The sequence below is a fragment of the Topomyia yanbarensis genome, chromosome 2 (genome assembly GCF_030247195.1).
Source record: "Topomyia yanbarensis strain Yona2022 chromosome 2, ASM3024719v1, whole genome shotgun sequence".
NCBI classification, from domain to species: Eukaryota; Metazoa; Arthropoda; class Insecta; order Diptera; family Culicidae; genus Topomyia; species Topomyia yanbarensis.
In genome coordinates, this window is record NC_080671.1 from 304,798,803 (window position 1) to 304,821,537 (window position 22,735).

The window sequence follows — 22,735 nt, forward strand, 5'->3', positions numbered from 1 at the left end:
TCTTGTATTTCCGAAAATCGATTTATTTTCTTTCGGATTTTTTAAATTCCAAATGGAATCTATGTTTCTGTTTAAGTATGGGGGAATGAGGGCAGTTTCTAATGTGAACAGCGAAATAAATTTGATGAAAGAAATGCTTAAATTGATTATTTTTGCCTTTCTCAATAGAAAGGTTTTGCAATTGCTCTGAAAACCGACTTTTTAACGGAGGCCCGGAGGGCCGAGTGACATATACCATTCGATTCAGTTCGTCGAGTTCGGCAAATGTCTGTGTGTGTATGTATGTGTGTATGTATGTATGTGTGTGTGTATGTGACCAAAAATGTCACTCATTTTTCTCAGAGATGGCTGAACCGATTTTGACAAACTTAGTCTCAAATGAAAGGTGCAACGTTCCCATAGGCTGCTATTGAATTCCTAATGGATCCGACTTCCGGTTCCGGAATTACAGGGTGATAAGTACGAACACGCAGAAAATGTCGATTTTAATAAATTCTGCAATGAATGTATAAAGGTGAATTTTTTTCCAAAATATGACCACAACTGCTTCGATTTGTAGTATTAGGTCACTAACATCCATTCAAAGTCTATTTGGCCACATTGGCCACCATCCTCAGTTCCGGAAGCCCCGGCGGAAGTATCTAAATTCAGAACAACAGTCACATCGGTTTCTCGGAGATGGCTAGACCGATTCGACTAAACTTGGCCTCAAATGAAAGGTATTGCGTCCCCGTAAATGGCTATTTAATTTCATCCCGATACGACTTCCGGTTCCGGAGTTACAGGTTGTGGCGTGCGATCACATAGCAAATTGTGATTCAAACCGATACTCCGATGAAAGCAAAAAAGGTAAAAATTTCGCTAAAATGTCTCTCAAACAACTTAAATTTGCTGTTCTAGGTCACCAACGGCCAACCAAACTTTCGTTGACTACATTGACCACCATAGACGGTTCCGGAAGTGCCCGGGAAAAGCGGCCATCTTTCAAAATTTACGAACTCACATCAGTTTCCCTGAAATGGTTGGGCCGATTTTCACAAACTTAGTTCCAAATGATAGCTATAATATCCCCACAGATGTTTATAAAATTTCGTACGGATCGCTTATATGGGTCCGGAAATATAGACTAAATCGTCCGGTCTTATATGAAATTCCCATATAAGCCAGAACTCAAATTTTTTTCAAAGGGAGGACCCCATGAAATTTCAGAAATCGAATTCGTATTTTTGATGCCAAACATCTTTAAAATGCATGAAACGTCGAGATTTTATGTTATCTCGAAAAAAATTTTTTTTTGTAAAAATCGACTTTTTGGGACTTTGCCGATTTCGCACCTTTTTGCCTTTCTCAATAGAAAGGTATTGCAATTGCTCTGAAAACCGACTTTTTAACGGAGGCCCGGAGGGCCGAGTGACATATACCATTCGATTCAGTTCGTCGAGTTCGGCAAATGTCTGTGTGTGTGTATGTATGTGTGTATGTATGTATGTGTGTGTATGTGTGTGTGTGTGTGTATGTGACCAAAAATGTCACTCATTTTTCTCAGAGATGGCTGAACCGATTTTGACAAACTTGGTCTCAAATGAAAGGTGCAACGTTCCCATAGGCTGCTATTGAATTTCTAATGGATCCGACTTCCGGTTCCGGAATTACAGGGTGATAAGTATGAACACGCAGAAAATGTCGATTTTAATAAATTCTGCAATGAATGTATAAAGGTGAAAAATTTTCCAAAATATGACCACAACTGCTTCGATTTGTAGTATTAGGTCACTAACATCCATTCAAAGTCTATTTGGCCACATTGGCCACCATCCTCGGTTCCGGAAGCCCCGGCGGAAGTATCTAAATTCAGAATAACAGTCACATCGGTTTCTCGGAGATGGCTAGACCGATTCGAATAAACTTGGCCTCAAATGAAAGGTATTGCGTCCCCGTAAATGGCTATTTAATTTCATCCCGATCCGACTTCCGGTTCCGGAGTTACAGGTTGTGGCGTGCGATCACATAGCAAATTGTGATTCAAACCGATACTCCGATGAAAGCAAAAAAGGTAAAAATTTCGCTAAAATGTCTCTCAAACAACTTAAATTTGCTGTTCTAGGTCACCGACGGCCAACCAAACTTTCGTTGACTACATTGACCACCATAGACGGTTCCGGAAGTGCCCGGGAAAAGCGGCCATCTTTCAAAATTTACGAACTCACATCAGTTTCCCTGAAATGGTTGGGCCGATTTTCACAAACTTAGTTCCAAATGATAGCTATAATATCCCCACAGATGTCTATAAAATTTCGTACGGATCGCTTATATGGGTCCGGAAATATAGACTAAATCGTCCGGTCACATATGAAATTCCCATATAAGCCAGAACTCATTTTTTTTCAAAGGGGGGACCCCATGAAATTTCAGAAATCGAATTCGTATTTTTGATGCCAAACATCTTTAAAATGCATGAAACGTCGAGATTTTATGTTATCTCGAAAAAAAATTTTTTTGTAAAAATCGACTTTTTGTGACTGCCGATTTCGCACCTTTTTTCAGTTCAATATTACCGTGGCTGTTTTTTTTTTCAAAATTTTAGAACTCGAACTCTTTTAATGAATATAAACAACGCGCACATTCTCGTGATTCATAATTGAGAAAGGCACAATTGCACCGCTAGGTGGATTAAAATAGGTTTTTCAGTTCAATATTACCGTGGCTGTTTTTTTTTTTCAAAATTTTAGAACTCGAACTCTTTTAATGAATATAAACAACAACGCACACATTCTCGTGATTCATAATTGAGAAAGGCACAATTGCACCGCTAGGTGGATTAAAATAGGTTTTTAGATATGGAAAATAGTAAATGGGATGCGCCTTTTTCAAATTTTGCTCCATTCGAGCCGCCATGACATCACCAAATCACCACAAAATTTGCTTATGAGTTCAATATATGGGAGCTGTCAAGTTGTCCCCGGGCTGCGAATACCTGTAATTATTACTTGTTGCTTTGTATGTATGAATCTAATGTTCAGTCCTTGGTGGTGTATGCGTGGAAGGTGTGGTTTTTAGCGTTCGAGTCCAGGAGTGCATATCTGTCTGGGTTAGCGGGGGCGTTTACTAATTGTGTAATAGTGTGATCGCCAAAGGCTCGAGCATTTGAATGCTAGCGTGTCTCTAACTTTGCGTGCATAAATTCGATTTTAAATTCGTGTGGCCATTCGCATATTCACGTGTATTCTTGAGCGATCGCGCGCGGACCGTGAATATGATAATTAATTTTTAGTGTATGGTAGAGGAACGTGTTGTCTGGCGAATATGCGCATCATTTTTGATTGGTCCAACTGAAGGCATGAGTCGAGAGTAGAGAATTCCGAACATAACCGGTCTATGATCGCGCGAGTGGTGGGTTAATGCTTGCGACCGCGGTTGTAAAGTTATAGGTGCTGAAAAGTTCACCTAAGTAAGGGGGTGTTTTAATGTTGGCGAAATTGCGAGCGTAGGTGTGTGTGAATGATTGAAATTGTAATGTAAGTTCGCGTTTTGACCAGGTTTGTGTTATCGCGAAAGTTAGGGGCGTTTGGGCGTTTTGGATGTGAGTGTATGTGAGAGAATATGCAATTGATTGTGTTAGTGAGTGTGAGTATGAACCTAACTTAAGATATAGTAATAAAAGGAAAAATAACATGCCGAATGTTTCTTTTTTAGGTCACTAACCGTGCACTGCAGAATGCCCAAAAACTCTGAACTAGGCCTCGTCGAGTCCAGTCTGTCCGTCTCGTCCTGTCGTGTCTGGGGTTTCCAGGTTGCATGCATTCACCAGATGAGACTAGCTTATGTCAGTTTACTTGTGCACTGGTTTCGTGGAATCGCGGCGATCCTCGAAATGATAGATCCTACGAGTGAATGCACTTGGCCCAGTCACCTGTCAAGCATTTGTGTATTTGTTTGTGTTGAGATATATGTGGAGCCTGTAAATCATATTTTAATACGAATATTATTGTATTTGTTAAAATAAGAAATGTATGAGCTCGAAAAGGTCATCACAAGAATATAACGCATGAAACCGAAAATAAATAAAAATAAAATAAAAAGAAGAGTTAGTATTGTTATTGAGTATTAATAATGTGCCGATTTTTTTTTTCGAGAGTTGTCCTACTGGAGCTGTAGAGCTAATTGAATCAAATAAGGCATGACCTAGACTTCTGGAATCGAGGATAGAGACTTCAGGACGTGAACGACTCATGAATGCGCGAGAGCGGGGGACTGTAGGTGCACGCTTAAGACTACATTTGAGTGATTACAAGTACTGAGACGTTCATATTATCACCGAGATGTTATAATGTCTGGAAGAGCGCGAGTATAGGTTGCGTGGATGGTCGCGAAGGGCTCAAGCATTTTTATATTTGTTTGTCACGTGTATGTGACTTTGTATGTATACATTCGATTTTTATGTAGTTTACTGAATATGAGCATTATATTTTTGATTGGTCCACCTGACGGCATTGGACTTATGCTACTAGGGCCTAGAATAGGGGATTCCGGATGAAACCGATTCATGATCGCGCGAACACGGGCATTTGGAGGTTCACTCTCGAGACCGGGATTGTTAATTTATAAGTGCTAAACCATTCACTTAGTCACCGGGGTGTTATACTTTTTACGAGATCATGAGTGTGGTCGTGCGTGGATGATCGCGAAGGACTCGAGCGTTTGTATGTGGACATTTTTGTCGCGTGTGCTAGTATGTAACTTCGCGTGGGCACATTATTTTTGTAAGCGTGTGGCCATTCGCATGTTCGCGTATTCTTCAATGACCGCGCGTGGGCGTCTTATCTAGTTTTTATTTCTATTGGTCCAATTAAAGACTTCCGGACGTAACCGATTCATGATTACGCGAGCTTAGGTTCTTAGGTTCCAACGTTCACCTAATCAATCGGGATGTTTGAATATTGGCGAGAACGCGGGCGTTCGTATTTGTGACCAGGTTTGTGTTATCGTGTAGGCCACGTTTGTACGTTTGGAATGAGAGATTGATAGTGTATATGAGAGAATAAGAAATTTGCTTGCAGAGAGAATTGGGCCCTAAACCCACATTGTATATTATTTGACCATGGCAGTGGATAATAAAGGTCGCCAAGTTAAGTACTAAAATTGATCACAATGTAACTTAACTAAAAAGAAAATATTCGTATCCCAAGTTTCTGTGATATAATCACTGTAATACTGCTTTGGTGGAAAAGCCCCCGGACCGCATCAAGGTACCGTATCATGTTCTATATGTATGTTTATATTATTAAAAGCAAAGTAAAAATATTGCTATTGTCTAATGCTGCTATCAGTGCACTCTTCGAGGGGAGCAATATGGCCAAAATACTGAAAAAATGTTTTGATTTTCATCAAAAAAATTTCCCACTTCAAAAAAAATGTCTGGAAAATGAGCTTATGAACCGATGCTCATTCTGGATATGGTTTTCTGGAGAATAATTCTTTCTGGAGAAAACACTTCGGTATTTTAGTTTCTGTGGAATGGTTTTTGGGGATAGTCAGCCATTCTTTATTTTAATTCGGAATAAATAATGTCATCCTAACTTCCGGTTTCAACACAATGCAAATCATTTCAAATGTGACCGAATCGAAGAATGTCGTTCGATGGAAGTGGGAACGAGTAGTACATTTGAAAAGATCAAATCAATAAAAAAAGTTAAACTTTTCTGGTGAATGACTTTCTGGGAGATGACGCATTCTGGGGTATGGAATTCTGGGGAATGGTACATTCTGAGAAATGACTTTCTGGGGAATAGTATATTCTGAGGGATGATATTAAGGGGAGTGGAATTCTGGGGAATGGCTTTCTAGGGAATGATTTTCGGGGGAATAGTATACAATCTAAAATATCAATTATCAGCCATCAAATCATCAATGAAACAACGAAGCGGATATAAAGATCATGGGGAAATGTGCATTTCCCATTTGAATTTGTGATTTATTGTAGTGGGGGCATATCATATAATCAAACTCATAACAATAACAAAAAGTATATCATTTAAATGGCTTACATTCCAAAGGCTAATGATTGTTCTACTAGACGTTTTCCATTTTCATTTTTGCTCTTATCTTTGGAACACTATTTTTCACTGGGATTAAATGCAAGCATAACTGCTGTGCCTGTGACGTTTCGTTCGTTTCCCTTCTTTTGAGTCGTTTAATTATGGACTAGCTTTTGTGATGAATTCCACCAGAGTACGCATTGGGCGCCCGGTCATTCCCTTGGCACCAGTGTATGACTGATCGCTACAATCTCCCATTACACCGGCAATGTCGACATGAAGCCAAGGTGTCTCTTTAGGGACAAATTCCCGCAGAAATGCCGCTGCCGTACATGATCCGCCTCCCTTGCCTTTGCCCAAATTATTTAAATCATATCCGTTGTGGTCACACATCTGCTCCGAGTAATGCTTGAATAATGGCAAACGCCATACGCGATCTCCACTCTCCGCGCCAGCTTCGTGGATTTGCTCCCATAGCTTACTACTAGTGGAAAAGACTCCTGCAACGCAATCTCCCAGTGCAACCTTGACTGCACCTGTAAGCGTTGCTATGTCCAGAATGAATTTAGGATCGAAACTAAAAGTGAATAAGTTATTTTTCGCGTCATTCAATTTTTTTTTGTAAAAGATATTCACGTCGAAGCATAGCACAGTGCATCTGCCAAAATGAGTCTTCCTTCGGCATCGGTATTGTCCACGCATATACTTTTACCGTTCATAGCAAAGACAACATCTCCCGGTTTAGTAGCTGTGCCACTTGGCATATTTTCGCAGAGTGGGATAAAGCCTAAAGAGATCATGTATAACTATATAGGCATTTGTGTTTTAGAAACGGACAGCTTACCTTTCACAAAAACTGGTGCCTTCAGCTGGGCCAATGCGTAGATAGTAGCAGCAACATTGGCAGCTCCACCCATATCGGCCCTCATCTGATCCATGCTAGCAGACGGTTTCAAGCTGATGCCACCCGAGTCAAACGTAACACCTTTTCCTACCAGTGCGATGCACTTATCTTCGGAACCATCTCCCTTGTACGAGATTTCCAAAAACTTGGCCGGTTCTTTGGAACCATTAGTGACTGACAAAAATGATCCCATCTTCTTTTCCTTGGCCCAACTTTCATCGTAGATTTTAACATCCACGTTAAGGGATGCCATTTTTGATTGAACGTTTTCAGAAAAGATCGTCGGAGTCATCAAATTGGCTGGTGTTTCCATGAGTCTGGAAAATAAATACATGCAATAGTTCTGATTTGATATGTACTAACTCGAAACTCACAATCGGGCCCAATTTTGTGCGCTAGCCAGTATTGATCCCTGTTCCCAACCCTCGCTTCCATTGGCGTTCTCGGCCAGTGAAACATTGGGCAGCGGCGTTTGTTTTTCCTTGCACTTGTATTCCTGAAACTTGTAGTTGCCTAACAGAGCACCTTCCGCCGCTGCTTGAGCATTCTCGAGATCTTCCACCTCAATGTGACCAATCTTGCATGCCGACAGAGCCTTCACGCCACTGGACGCTGCAATGCGCACATTTTCCTTGGCGCCATTGATTTCGTCCAGTTCGTCCCATTTGGAAGCGTCGCCCAACCCGGCAACGGCGACGGCTGGATACTTACCTAGATCCCAGTAAATACGCGCCTGACCACATTTTATCGGACCGCAGCTGTAAAATTGATATATTTAGTAATGCATTTAAACTACACGGACGGAAAACTGTAGCATTATTCTTCTATTTTTCGTCGGACTATTTCCGCTACGATACCAAACACCGACGCCAGTGAAGTGACTTGATTATCTGGGATAGATATCGACCTATCAACTATAAACCAGGGACCAAAGTCCTCACTTTCCTTCCGAAGGAAGGACTGACCGTCAAACGATACCATTGGAAATGCTTTCCGAGTCGTTCTAAATACTAGTACCTAGAGTAACAGTTCCCTAATTCATCTCAGCATCTCAATTCATACCACCGATTTGAACACATTAGTTAGAGTAGTGCCTGCTATTTCGCTTAAAAGGTAGGGTGCGTTATACTTGACTTTTCACTTCGCTCAATCGGAATATTTTACATGTTGGAGGCCAGATTTTCCATTGTATTACTTCTTAGGAACGAAGCACAGATTTTAAAACCAATTCAAGCGCAATCCAATGACAGTTGGATGAGTTATCAACAAAATAGCGTTGTTGAATTCGATACACCAAAGGATCGTTTCGAAGGACGTTTCGTACATTCCCAGAGGTATATCCGCACAGACAAGAGGGCAATTTAGATGTGACGCAACGTTTGTAAACACGAGTAAAAACCATTTTATTTCGACTTATCAGTCGACTTTATCAGCGAGCAGAGATTAACTGCCATCTGCGTCGTTGGTTGCAGTCTAACTGCATTCCGTCGATAACTGCGCCAACTGAAAACGTTTTCAGGTCTTTCCAAGGAATTTCATTAGTTTGGCTGCCAGATGTTCAGCTCCTTCAATCCCTCGAACCCTACATTGCCATAAAAATACAATGTTAGTTTCTTCCATATCGGCTGTATGTTTCTAGGGTGGAGCACGGAGCCATCACTGATGCCAATCCTCTCAATTTTCGCTTTACCCTTTGAGTAAAAACGTTAAACATAGACATAATGCACCGTTGTTTTAACAGTTTAAATAGGGTAGGGTAGTAAAACAGTCGCTATGATACAAGTACAATATAGAGTTAGGATGTACCATTGTTCAATATTAAGTACGTCATCTTCAAGTGCAGCAAAGTCAAGTGTCCAGAAGCAATGTAACGAAAAAATTTAAAATCGTCGACGAAGAAGTTATCCAGATTTGATACGCGTCCAAAGATCGTTTATGAATAAAATGAAAATTAACGGCCCTAGGTTGGCATATCAAGCAAGCTAGAACGTGTCGAACCAATTCTTACGAAAGCACATCCTTTATGAATATCGGAGGTAGGCAATCCAGGCCTGGTACTTTCAATGGGTCGACACTGGATAAAGTTTCGAACACGTCGGCTTAACTTATATTCAAGTAAAGGAGACTGATATTGCATGATGGAGAGACAGCTGGGTTGATGAATACCCCACGAGTGTTCTGCAAAAAGGTCTACGGACTCGGCTGTGGATTGCGCGCTGGCATTCCCGAAATAAACATTTACGGGAGTACCATCAGCACGTTTTCTGCTGTTCACAACATCCTAGAACGTCGAAAAGTTGTTCTGAAAATTGCTTTGGACATGACTTATATACTCAACGAATGCACCATTTCAGGTAGTTTCGTATTGAAGTTCGGTTTGGCACAGAACAGCTTTATTTTCGTCGGTCTTATGACGGAAGTATCGCTTGCGTTGATTTCAACAAAGCTCAGAATTCCACCATGGATACTTATCAAGAATGCACCATTCCAGGTAGTTTCGTATTGAAGTTCGGTTTGGCACAGAACAGCTTTATTTTCGTCGGTCTTATGACGGAAGTATCGCTTGCGTTGATTTCGACAAAACTCAGAATTCCACCATGGATACTTATCAAGATTTTTAGTTCGATAATGGCGTTCTAAATTGTTTAGTTCGTACTACGTTTCATTGCCCCTTTTTGGCAATAATCGTTTACGCCATCTTAACAGCAACGCCCAGTTGAGGATGTCGGGCGTTCATTGAGTAAACATCCAACGCATTGGACTAACGTAGGATGACTTTCTCTCACTAGATGGATGACGTAAACGATTATTGTCAAAAAGGGCAATTAAACGTATTACGAACTTCATTCTGTTGACAAGTTTCTGGCGGAGGAGTATCTTGTTTCCACTTAACAGATCACATGGGACCTACTGGCGATTATGGCCAGTATAGAGGTCGGAGGTTCGAGAAGTTCGACTAAATAAGCGTAGCGTAGCGTGACCGTCCGTCCATTTGCTTTAGTGAGACAGTTGATTCGACCCAGCCCCCAACGACTATCCATTGTTCGGTTGTGGCATTTTCAGGCAGGTAGCATTTGAGATCATCACCTAATATCCATCTGAGTTGGGGAAGGTTTTAATCCCCTACAATGTGTACAATATCTGATTTACTAGCTTTGTCCAAAATTTGTTTAACTGCAGAAGAGTAGGCAAGATCTGGACTGCTGTTCGGCCATATATATATATATATATATATATATATATATATATATATATATATATATATATATATATATATATATATATATATATATATATATATATATATATATATATATATATATATATATATATATATATATATATATATATATATATATATATATATATATATATATATATATATATATATATATATATATATATATATATATATATATATATATATATATATATATATATATATATATATATATATATATATATATATATATATATATATATATATATATATATATATATATATATATATATATATATATATATATATATATATATATATATATATATATATATATATATAAATATGGATAATATAAAATAAGGGTAAATGCTCTAAAAACCCACCAAACCCCTAGTTCAATATATTTTTATTCATCTGGTACAAGAATTTTTGTAGCTTCGTTAATTTTGTTTCTCTTGTGAGTTAACTACCGTCTCAATTAATTTTTGCTTCTATTAAATACTAGCTAGTACCCATCGCGCATTGCTGCGACTTCCAACGAAATAGAAGGAAAACACAATTTGTCCCGAAGCGCCATCTAGTGGGCAGATAATCCCCAACCAATAGTACACAAACACGCTCCATAACAAATGCCTGCTATGTAAATTTTTTACGGCAATCGGTTAAGCCGTTTGGGAGTCCATAAATCATATACAAACATTGACTTATATATACTAGCTGATACCCATCGCGCGTTGCTGCTATTTTCAACGAAATATGAGGAAAACACAATTTGTTCGGAAGCGCCATCTGGCGGGCAGATAATCTCAAACCAATAGCGCACAAACACGCTCCAGAACAAATACCTACTGTGTATAAGTTCTTACGGCAATGGGTTAGGCCGTTTGGGTCTAAGGTTGGAGGCAAATATATCTGCAGTAAAACATACAAATAATCCCAAATTTACCTCTATTGGTGGACTACAACATATTCTTCACATGCAATTATTAAACGTGCTGAAGAAAATTCAAAATTTTTGAAAATAATCGATGTTTGTATGCTTGATCGATTTTTGGCATGGTAGGGGGCAATATGATCATGTCGCAAAAGATTATATTTGATCACAAAATTTAAAATTTATTTCACTTAATAAGAATCATTTTGTCCATTGATATAACGACTGCCAATGAAATTCATCTTATAGTTTTTAACAGCAATTTCGGTACTATTAGATACAAATTTCCATTTTGTTTTAATAAAATCTTTGCGAGGGGGGAGGGGAGGAGTTGCTTCTCTAATCTTCCGGTCATCACATCGCATGCTTTGGTATTCTTAGTATGTATAACAAACATGAAGGTGTGACACAAGGCGCCAAGAGCGCACTAAAATCCTTTCAATCCTATTTTTCATTGGATTGTCTGCTCTAAATATATCACCAGGGGACCATTCATAAATGATGTTGGATATTGACAATAGGGGAAGAGCGTCACGTAACGAGATAAAAACTAAAAATGAATTTTATACGTATCAGGGATAAAAAAAAGTACAACATTGTTCATGAATGGCCCCCAAACAAAGAATATTCCATAACGAATATCACGTTACATCGGTGACAGGGCATTGGGATCAAGGCTAAGTCCCCCCCGGGTCGTGCAAAACTGAGAAGCAACATCAATTTAGGCACAGATAGCAGACGTCCATTTATTTTCATTTTGTTTTGTCTTTTCATTTGTTTCTCCTGCTACGATGTGTGCGGATCGGTGCGGGAGAGCGGGACGGCCAAGGAAACGGAAAGCCAGTGGCCCAAACAGATCAGGAACAGGAGGGAGTACTGCGAACAGGAAAACCGACAACAGAGGAGAAATCGTTTATTTATTTATTATAGCTACGATACTAATCACAATTGTTTTGCTTTTCTTGTTTCGTTTCAGCAAACCAAAATCTATACGGACTAGCACATACGAACAGTTAGGCTTTGTAGGTTCTCATCTTGAGAAATGACAATGACACTGTACGAGATGGCGCTGGGCCTGTGGCCTTCGACTGGCATGGTCCATTCTCTTTGATTCGGAAGTCTTCTTGGCTGGTTGGTAGATATGTGCTCCTACTTGCAAGTTGATCAATTCGCTTGGGTGGGGGACATGTGGATCCTACTAGTTGTCGACTCTTTTGATCGTGACTATGAGGCTAGTTCAGGAAAGGAGTGCAGGACTGGCACCTAAGAGATAGGTAATTATTCAGGACTTGTTCTTATGATTACTAAACTCGACCAAGCACACCGGCTCTCAGAAATGATAAGCAACCCTTTCGAGTCGGTTTGGTCTATTCGAGTCGAACCAGGCGGACATTCGGTTCGAGCAAACTTTATGGTTAATAGTGGATAAATATTTCTTACGCCTTTATTGGCAGATTCTTTTTGCGAAATCCTAAAATACCTTCACTGGTATAGCTACTCAGGATAATATTAATAGAAAAATTAAGGGTTTACCTGGTCAATAATGTAATGAATATGTATATTGACTAGAACAGGGATAATCGAGTTATGTTATAAGATAGAGAAGAAACAGCACAGTTGAAGGAAAAGTATTCGCGAGTAAGGACTAATACTGCTAGTATGTTTACCGTTTCAATTAATAGTCGATTGATCTGCTTCGGACCTAGGAGACAAAAAGGAGATTAGGAAGAGACAGAAGCGGATTCAATGCGAAATTTGCCAATATGACGTTGACCCCAAGGCGATGGTAGGATGATTTTCCATAGGATGACACGACGTTACACGCTCTGAACTTGCGCCAAATAGTTTGTATGTATGTATGAAATTCGCGGACATCACGTCTGACTGCGATCTCTAATTTACTTAACAGTCGATTGATCCGTTTCTGACCTAGGGGCTCATGAGGAGATCAGGAAGAAAATAGAAGCGGAATCAATGCGAAGTTTTAATTGCATCACTGACGACTTAGCACGCGTTGTTAGGAGCAGGATACGTTGGACCAGACAAAATAGAGAACTTGACGTTACACACTTCGAGACAAACAGGCGCAAAATTTAGTCCTCCTCCCGAGGACCGGTGTTTAATTGGCGGACAGTCGCTAATCCTTCCGATTTTGCAAATTTTGTCTCACGGGACGGACCGAGATCCCTCAAGCTATAAGCTGCAGTCCTATCAGCCCGTTAAAAAAATATCATTGCGAGTAATTTTCTCGAGCAAATATTGTTATTCATCGTAGTAACTTCAGGTATAAAACGTTTACATAGGGATAACTTTTCGGGATTTAATGCACAAAGTAGAGCTATTTTCGCAGATTTTTTGTGGAAGTCTTGTTAAATTATTTTTATGCTTGAAATAGGAAATATTACGGAGATGCATGCATTTTTCAATTACCTCGCACATACGTCATGCGACTGCTTCATATAGCTTGAATCTTATAACATTTTCAGTTCTTTGACATTCCGTCAGATTTTTGTATTTTTTGTGATTTAAGATTTGTTTTACGTCGCAATTGAAGTATTACATCATCTAATGGTGATTGACAGAGCATTCGTGCAAACAAAAGAATCGAAAATTGTCCATAGATTCTTGGAAAACGGGGGTGCTCAATTCGCCCCACATGGCGATATTACCTCACCTTCCCCTACTAAAAGAAATGTAGAAATAGTGCTATATCGGTCGACAAGAAATGCTGCTGACGGTGCACTCTTCGAAGAGAGCGAATTAATCAACACTCTGAATAAGACGATTGATTTTCATCAAGACTTTTCCCCATTCAAAGCAAATATGGTGCTTTTCCCATCTCGCTAAAATTTGGAAAATTCATTTCCGGGGATTCTCTAATTCTATACCTATAGATAATACCTTTCTGGGAAATGGTACATACTGCAATATAGTTTTCTACACTAAGGCAAAACGCATAGCGAAATTCATAAGATTCATCTTATGATGACTAGAAAAGTAACAAAACTATGTTTTCATAAGATTAATATGAAAAATATACGGCTTCTATGATTATATTAACATTTTATAAGGTATTGCATATGCCAGTCGTTCGAATTTCATACGAGCATCTTATGATTCTTATAAACATAAGATAAATGTATAATATTGTCTTATGATAATTCAAAGATGCCTTATGGAACATGAAATCATAGCAAACCGATTTGACCAAATAAATGCCGTTTCATAAGATAATCTTATGATACTTGTGGCTAAAAATTATGCGATATTCCTATGAAAATCGCTGTATTTTTTGCCTGAGTGTAGGAATGGGTACTTTCAAGGTAATGGTTTTTTGGAGAATAGTTCTTTCTAGGGTAAAAACATCGGTGGTTTAGTTTCTGGAGAATGGTTTTCGGGGGAAAGTCGTAGTACTGTACAATACCAACATTAATTTCGGCTTCCGATGATGTAGAGTTGTAGCTTGTAACTTCCACGTAGCAGCGAAACTACTCAAGAGCATGCCTCGAATACTACTCGCTTTAAATAAAGAAAAACTGCCAAAGCTACTTTTCCATTTTCATTGACCTGCTTCCATTACAATAATAATAGAGTAAGCGCCGTTTCACGCGAACGATTTTCCGAACCCATTATAGTTCCATTGATTTTGAACGACCGGCTCCAAAATTTTCACGTAGATCGGCACCATAGTTATCAGCCTGCGATCCTCTGCTCGTGAATTTAAAATTTTTGACGCTAGAATTACGATTGTTTTCTTTCACCCTTCCAGAAAAACACATTACCGGAACGACTCAGTGTTAACTGTTAGCTTAGGTAGACTGCCCGTAGTTGTACTTCGTGATTGACCGAATGAGTAAAAATGCACCGAAACGACTCATAATAACTGGTAACTATTTACCAGTAATTTTGTCAAACGCATTCACCAGCACCTAACATTATCCGTGCCCGAACAATTAAGCCGAGATTATTTTCTGCACCATGCTCTAGGCTCAAAAGCACAAAACTAATTTTCCTCCATTGGCCCTGTAGGCGACGGAATCACTTTGTGGATCTCTTCGAGGCTCTTGATAAAAAATAAGTTGAACTTTTCTGCCATGATTTCGTTGGAATACACCTCATTCGCGCCATCAAAGATAACCCTTGGATTTTTTACATCTCAAGGTTTAATAAGAGTCTTTAAGCGTTTCCAGAGCCTCATAGAGTCGCTATTATATTCATTTGTTTTTACAAAAAAAAAAATTTACGCACATATAGTTGTTGTGGAAGATGTTATAAGCCTGCCAGCTCTCGGAGCCTTTTGTTTCATTAAATAATCGATACGAACTATCTTTTCGGGGTTTCCCGATGTCAAAGGATGTCCAAAACCATTTTTAGGGCGTTAATTATCTTATTGTGATAAAATCATCAGCATCGATCAATAATTTGAAACAAACGTACTTAACGTTGTAATAATGATCAATGACTGTACTGTGTATCATAATTTCTGGGAAATGGTCATTTCTTTGGAATGCATTTCAGTGTATTTGGTCATCCTGGAAAAAGATACATTTTGGAATATGCTTTTCCGATCAATAGAACCTTCGAGTGAATGGATTTCTGAAAAATGGGTCTTCCTCGGCAACAAACTTCAGTGTAATACGAATTTTCATCTTGAATACTTTAGCTGAAAGACAAAATATGATCTGTGGAATAAAACTACCTTAATTTGATTTCGGTTGGACAAGGTACTTTAATTTAATAATGATTAAAAATTAACGAGGTGCTGTAGGATTTTCATTTACACAATGATGTATACACAAACTGTGATAGGTTGACACCTGTTTGTTTTTCTATTAATTGTATCAGTGCATTCAGTTGTACGTTTTGATATCGCCGTTGAAGTAGATTCTTGTTAGAAAAATAGGGATAGCATAACCGTAGTTCAACAATCTGATCCAGGGGTGCTTCATGTTCACTACGTTGGCTAGAACTGCACACAAAGATTGTAAATACTTTCACATCTTTGTTGTTCGTCGGAACTGGCTTTTCTCTTTAATGTTAACTAAGTGTTTTTTTTTATCTACAGGTATTATCTCTCTTGGCTTTCAGTTTAATTGACTCTTTTTGCACCTTCTCTATACCATTATGATAAGGATGGTACAGAAAACCAATTTTATAGTTCATAAGAAACGGCATCCGATAGCATACCCAGTCAGTTAGCCTTTCCTTACATAGTTCAGTTCGATTTCATCGACGAGGAAATTCTGTCACACTTGACGCTAAAATGTAGTAACTTCTATATTTACTAGCCTTGAAAAATGTATAACAAAATAATGCGTTTCTTCCGTATCATAAGTCTATCACCTTTATCATTGTTTGAAACGTTTGGATTTTAATTCGTTTGTTTATGTGCCAGTTTAATCAGAATGTATTTTTTGTGATTTGTTAGTGTGCAAAAAAAACGAAACAACAAATTAACGTGTTAACAGTATTTGACTGGCTTAGGTAAAACCTAGGGAAGTTACACGATTTCGAGGATTTTAATAATGCCTTCACTATTTCCGGCGATTATGATGTTGCTCTGCTTCCTCCAGCAAACTGCCGACACAAAATCGTTGCCTTCTGTACTCCGTTCGGTATCGGAGATGGATCGATTTGTGCTGCTGGGTGAAAATTTCAAATTGAACAACTGCTTGGACAAACCCTTGTAGTACACGCACAGAGAGTTGTCTTCGCTACCGCAAGCCAGATAGTCATTATTTGTCGCTAATCCGGCAAAGTTTTTCTCATTTATGTGACCAGTGAACGATCGTAGACAGTAGGGCGGTGAATTGATATTCCACAGTTTTAACTGACCGTCTGTTCCTGCCGACACAATTTCAGTAGTATTTAAAAACTTTACGTATGATACAGCCTTTTTATGGCCTCTGAACACACATAGTGGTTCCTTAATATTGCGTAGATCATAGTAATGTACGCAGTGATCAGCCGAACCAAACGCCAGGTGACACGAGCTTTTCGGGTTGAATTTTACACAACATACATTGGCCCTTGCTTTGATGGTAGCCACCGAATGATCCACATTGAGTGACCAAAGCTTAACTTGGGCATCATCGGAACCGGATGCTAGCAATCTTGTATCCACCTCATTGAAGTCAACACACCAACATCGTTTGTCATGTTCTTCGTACGCTTTTGTTCGCGTTTTAGTGCTTACGTCCCAAACTGAAACGATTCCTTCATAATCGCTCGATGCCAGGACTTCTTTGAAATAGTTGTTCCATATTACACATGAGATTTTATTATTGCATACCATTTCGTTGATAGGGTAGTTTATATCCACTGCAGCGTCCCGAATCGCACTGTAGTAGTCGAAAATTTTGATTCGCTTTGTGACACCAGCAATTGCAAAATATTCACTATCCTTATCAAATTCGATACTAGAAACAATAGTCGACACGTTACTAGATTCACACGAGTAGTTCAATGTAGCTAGTGGTCGGAGGGCACTGTATTTGGAAAATTTTATTAGATTTTCTCGAAAGGTGTCCAATGACCGACTAGATCGCGTTGTATCGAGAGAACGTGTCGGTGTGGAAGTGTCCAGTGATCCAGAGCTAAACGATCGGTCTTTTCCAAAGTATAGTTCTTCACTTCTTGCCGCAAAGTAGCACTGTACGAAGTCGTCAAAGTGCTGATACATACGCTGTTTTCGTGCCATAAATGACGACGATTTGGGGTCGTTTTTATACAGATTGAAACCTTCGCTGGAAGTCTCGCTGCGGTTCGATGGGACGGTTATTGTGTCAATTTTATCAATTATCTGAATTATTTCCTTTTTGATAGCGACTACATGTTCATCCTTCTCATCCTTTACACTGTTTTCCACTTCCTCTACCGTGGGGCAACTACTCTGGACCTCCTTCAGAATTTTCTCCACGTCCATTATGTCATTTTTGATCAGCGCTATTTCATTCGCTACCTGTAGCTGCTGTTGTTCTTTTTGTTGCAACAAATGCTTCAGAAATTCGTGTAATAATCGATTCTGAGCAGCGCAAGATTCCGCCTCGAGCAGCAACTTTCTCTGATTCAGAATCTCAAGCATAACGTTCACATCAGATAACGAGAGCTTCTTAGATTCTGTCGCCAGAAATTGCTTCAGCGTGTCAGCAGAATCTCCGGACTGCGTGTTGCTAGAGTCGTTTCGCTTCCCTTTCAACTTGAACTTGGTAATCAAGTCGTTAAGCAAATAATTCGGCACAATAGACTCGTGAGATGGTAGCGTGTAATTGCACTTTGGACACTTTTTCGTAATCTCTATGGACTTGAGTATACAGTGGTGGCAGAAAGTGTGACCGCACTTTGTAATGTGCGCTTCGCTGATAATATCGAAGCAAATAGGACACAAAAAGTCGTTGCTCTTGTTGTCGATACTAGCCGGTATTCCGTTCAGTGCATTCATTCGTTTCTTGCCTGAGGAAGACATTATAGAATCACTTAAACCACCTCCTCCTCCTGCTATTCCTCCACCACCGCCTGACATAGTCCCAGCTCCGCTGGAGGACGAAGACTGTACATCCGACAGCTGCCTACGGGTTGTCATTTCGATGCCAATTTTTGCTCCTTTCTATGCACGATTCCACTTCCAAATATATAGCTTCTATCACGTACGTATACTTGTTTTTGTTTCCAGCTTTGTCTTTCAATCTTCTGTGTCTTATAGTGTATGAAATTCTTATTTCTTTTTTATTACAACATAACAGTGGAGCTGAAACGAAAATAATGCCAGAAATGAGCAAACTTTTGTTTAACATCGAGATTAGACAATTGATAGGTTTGAACAAAATTCTAGTCTAAATATGAAAATAAATTAAACAAAGGAATTCTAATCCGAGAATCCGAAGATGATCTAAATTAATAACATGAGCAACAGCTTTGGATCGTTGAACTCGACTGAACGTCGAATTTGGTCTCGTGTCGATACATCTTGAAATCAAAACAAGCTCAAACAGGCATTTTTTTCATTTCGTCTCAGTTTTACTGCTACATAATGGTATTGTTTCTCTTGAACCCTGTGCGCCACTAATAATACACAGTACTTCCCGTACTACGGTCAAGCTCTTATTAAACTATACAGCTGCGATTAAACGAAATAATAAGTCATCTAGTATTAACATACATTAGATGGGAAATTTGGTTTTAATTTGCTATATGGTCGGTGTTAGGTCAGACCGGACTGAGTGACAAAATATTGATTTCGAGAAAAACGGGTTTAAAGTTTGAATCTACGTTATAATTGGAAATAATTTTTTGCCATAATTATTGTTCATGGTTACATATTTCAAATCTGGCAAAAGTCGAATGTAGGTGAAGAAATTTTTTATCCAGTGTTATTATTATCTCACTTTTTGATGTTTTGCGGCTTAGTCCGGTCTGACTTAACACCGACCATATCAAACATGAAACACGTAAGGTAAGAATAAAAAGCTTGATTAATCAGATATTCTTTGCCACGCAAGTTAGCGGTAGTTCAATATTACAACGCAGTACTATCAGTCTCACCAGCATAAGAGTTCCTCAGCAAATATACTTAGGATTTGGGAAAAATTCAAAGTACCTACATTTAAGTTTTAAGAATTTAGGTCAGAGTTAAAATTATAATTAACCTCAGATGCACAGGAATACATGTGAGTTATTTCGTCTTAAAGAGTTTAGCGTTAAGTCTCGCTTCGCTAAGAGACCTAATTGCTACTAGAGGCTTAAAGATTTTGTTTTGCACCACAGGGGGATTGCCAGGATAAGTAAACAAATTTTAAATAAATAGAGATCTGCAAAAATGAAAAACATGACTGCCAACCAAAAGTATGCCAACTAGAATATGAAATAGTAGTGCTCCAAGTAACTAAAGGAGCATAAAAACATGGTACCGTTGCACATAAAGCACATCGAAATCCACGGATGCACTTCTGAACTTGAACTTCATTGGATGGAACAAGCTATTGAAACGACGTTATGGCCTTACGTGACGATGTTTGTGCCATGAATTTGAAATAAGGAGAACACGAATAACTCGCTCCATTTTCCATTTGCTCCCACTTAGGTATAAAATCACGGCATGCATTTTGGGTGGCTACTCGGCACCCCAGCAGCTCACATTTTTGTTCGCTCAGTAGATTAGACTGTTTCATATCTAGGATCTAGGACACAAATACATATGCAGATGAACTTAATTTCGCATAAATTGACGGCCTTCTCTGGTGCCGTTTTCCAAACTATGCGCTGCAGCTGCAATCCTTCTTAGGACTAAAAACAGGATCAGTATTTATGAATTCCGGTCGGATACTAAATCCCTCTGATTTTTATTGTGTTAATTTGCCAGCCATTTGGCACGGTGTAAATATTACTTTTACTTTGGTTACTTTCCGAGACAGGATAATCGTCAGGGTTTATCACAAACTGAATTTGCAGTCAATGTCTTTAGAATTTTGAGGGGAAATTGTTTATATGCATGAAGTTTTTTTGATGTAGTCCTTATAGTATATTCATTTGGCTCGTTACAGTGTAGAACATAAAAAGAAACCAAGCTAGTTTTTGTATTAAGACTACAGTTATTTTTTAGCAGTAGTAGAATAAGCTTAGATGAAAATATTTGATGCCAAATTTGTTATGGAAGAAAAACTATGCATTTTTGTCCACCTTAAATTTGCTGTTCTCCGCCAATTCTTGTATTCTTCTATCACTCTAAACTCGTGTGAAAAAATACACGTTTTCCGACGATCTACTTTCTTGATAATTTGACCCTGTTTACGACATATTAGTCGTTTTCTTCGACAATGAAATTTAATACTAGAACAACCAAACTTAACTTTTGGAACAAAGATATACTGCCGCTATACGCATAACTGTTCCATGTGTTATGATATCCTCTACATATATGGCACAATTATTCGTAGGAAATGGCAAACACAAGCAATAATTATGTTTGATACTAGTTTTTCAAGGGACGATAGGACAGCAGTCAATGCTAAGTGGTTCTCGGCCCATCTAGCGAGACAAGTGTTGCAAAATCGAACAATCTCCCTTCATGAGATACTCTAATATTCTCTGAGACGACCAATCCTCCGAAGGACCCAATCTGTTCGAACCGATCCGAGAAAGCGACTCGTCATTTTCAGTCGCCAGAGTGACTGGTCGAACGAAACAATCAATATTGTCCCAGATGCCAAATTAGTTATGGAATTTGCGTTTCGTTTCGAGTTTCATCACAATACGACACTAACTTAGTGACAGGACTAAGCTAGCACTGGATTGACGCTAGCTTTCCTTAGTGGAGAACAATTGGTCGGTGTTAACTCAGACCGAACCAAGTCGCAAAATCTTGAAAACTGAGATAATCATAGCACTGGATAAAGAATTTCTTCAGCTATATTCCACTTTTACCAAATTTGAAATATGTTACAAAAAGCCAGAATTGTGGAAAAAATATATTTTCCTTTGGGGTTTACCGTCGCTCAAGGATATGCCGTCTGAATCTCACAGAGTTGCGATCACTGGTGAACGAGGTTACCCGTCATGTAGCTATCTTAAACAACAGATGACCGACATATCGGAGCACTTGACCGTGTTCTTGGTTGTGAATGCATTCGACGAGTCGAACGAAAAAAGAGCTTTCAAGTTACGAACAAATCACCAAACAAAGTTCCTGACATGCAGAACCAAATTCTGGAGAACTGTGAAGCCGCGTACCAGATACGAGTTTTAGCAGCGAGTAATCCAAAACCAACAGCCTTATGACCGAAACCATCCCAGCCTCAGTAAACCCAATGAAGACCGAGTCGCCTTGTGACTTTTGCGTTGATTCCCAGCCCAACTTCCAGTGTTCGACCTTTATCTCTTTATCTACATCACTGAAGTGATAGAAGGTGCTATGCTTTGCTGCAATTGCTTGCGAAAAGAACACCTCCCCAGAAGTAGTTCTTTCTTCAAGTCGTGCCGCAAGTGTGAGGCTGAAGCAGGTGCCCTAAGTATTGCATGAAGATGTGGCAGCAGTTCCAGAACGTGACGTCAACCCAAAGCATCGGTAGTTACCAAAGCCGCAACCACCGTCTGTTGAATAACCGAAAGTACCCACTACGACAGACCACCAAGTGTCAATATCCTGCTCTAGTTATTTAGCCACCAGCGCGAAATCCATACTGCTGCTCACCCTAGTAATACACACCATTGAGAAACAAGGCCAACCTCATCCCTGTCATGTCCTCCTCGACAGCGGTTCCCAAGTAAACTTTATTATGCAGGTGGTGTGTTAAGAAGCAGTGAGTGAACATTCTTATCACCCGCATTAGCTAGTTGCGAAGCCACGCTCGTGACAAGGTGATGGTCAAGTTCTGATCGAAAATCTCTACATTCTTCTGCAATCTTGAGTGTCTGGCCACAGCCACAGTAGATGGAAAAATCCCAACCACCAAGATCGACGTCAGTAGATGGTGTCTTCCGAAGGAATAGCTCTTGCCGATCCAGCGTTCCACTCGCGTGAAAAGGTAGTAATGAAGCCAAGACATCTAAAGCTATCCGACAAGCTGCCACGCTGCGAGACTCACCTGGAGTGGATCGTGTCGTGACTAATGTCCTTAAGGGGTTACACCACTGTAAAAATCGAT

The 22,735-nt window shown here is 39.3% G+C and overlaps 1 protein-coding gene across 2 annotated transcripts in view; it reads right to left on the reverse strand.

Moving 5' to 3' along the window:
- Window positions 1-5,927: 5,927 nt before the first annotated feature.
- The window catches only part of LOC131683453 (cytosol aminopeptidase-like), a 42,212-nt gene continuing 25,404 nt past the window's right edge, over window positions 5,928-22,735 (reverse strand). The window contains exons 3-6 of one of the 2 annotated variants that reach the window (XM_058965461.1): window positions 7,314-7,697; window positions 6,880-7,256; window positions 6,672-6,822; window positions 5,928-6,612 (exon numbers count right to left, since the gene is read on the reverse strand). In XM_058965461.1, the coding sequence (XP_058821444.1) occupies window positions 6,195-6,612; window positions 6,672-6,822; window positions 6,880-7,256; window positions 7,314-7,697 (1,330 nt within the window). In that variant the 3' untranslated portion in view covers window positions 5,928-6,194. Of the gene's footprint in view, window positions 6,613-6,671; window positions 6,823-6,879; window positions 7,257-7,313; window positions 7,698-15,800; window positions 18,844-22,735 lie in introns of those variants that run through there. The other variant, XM_058965460.1, reaches the window with a different exon arrangement.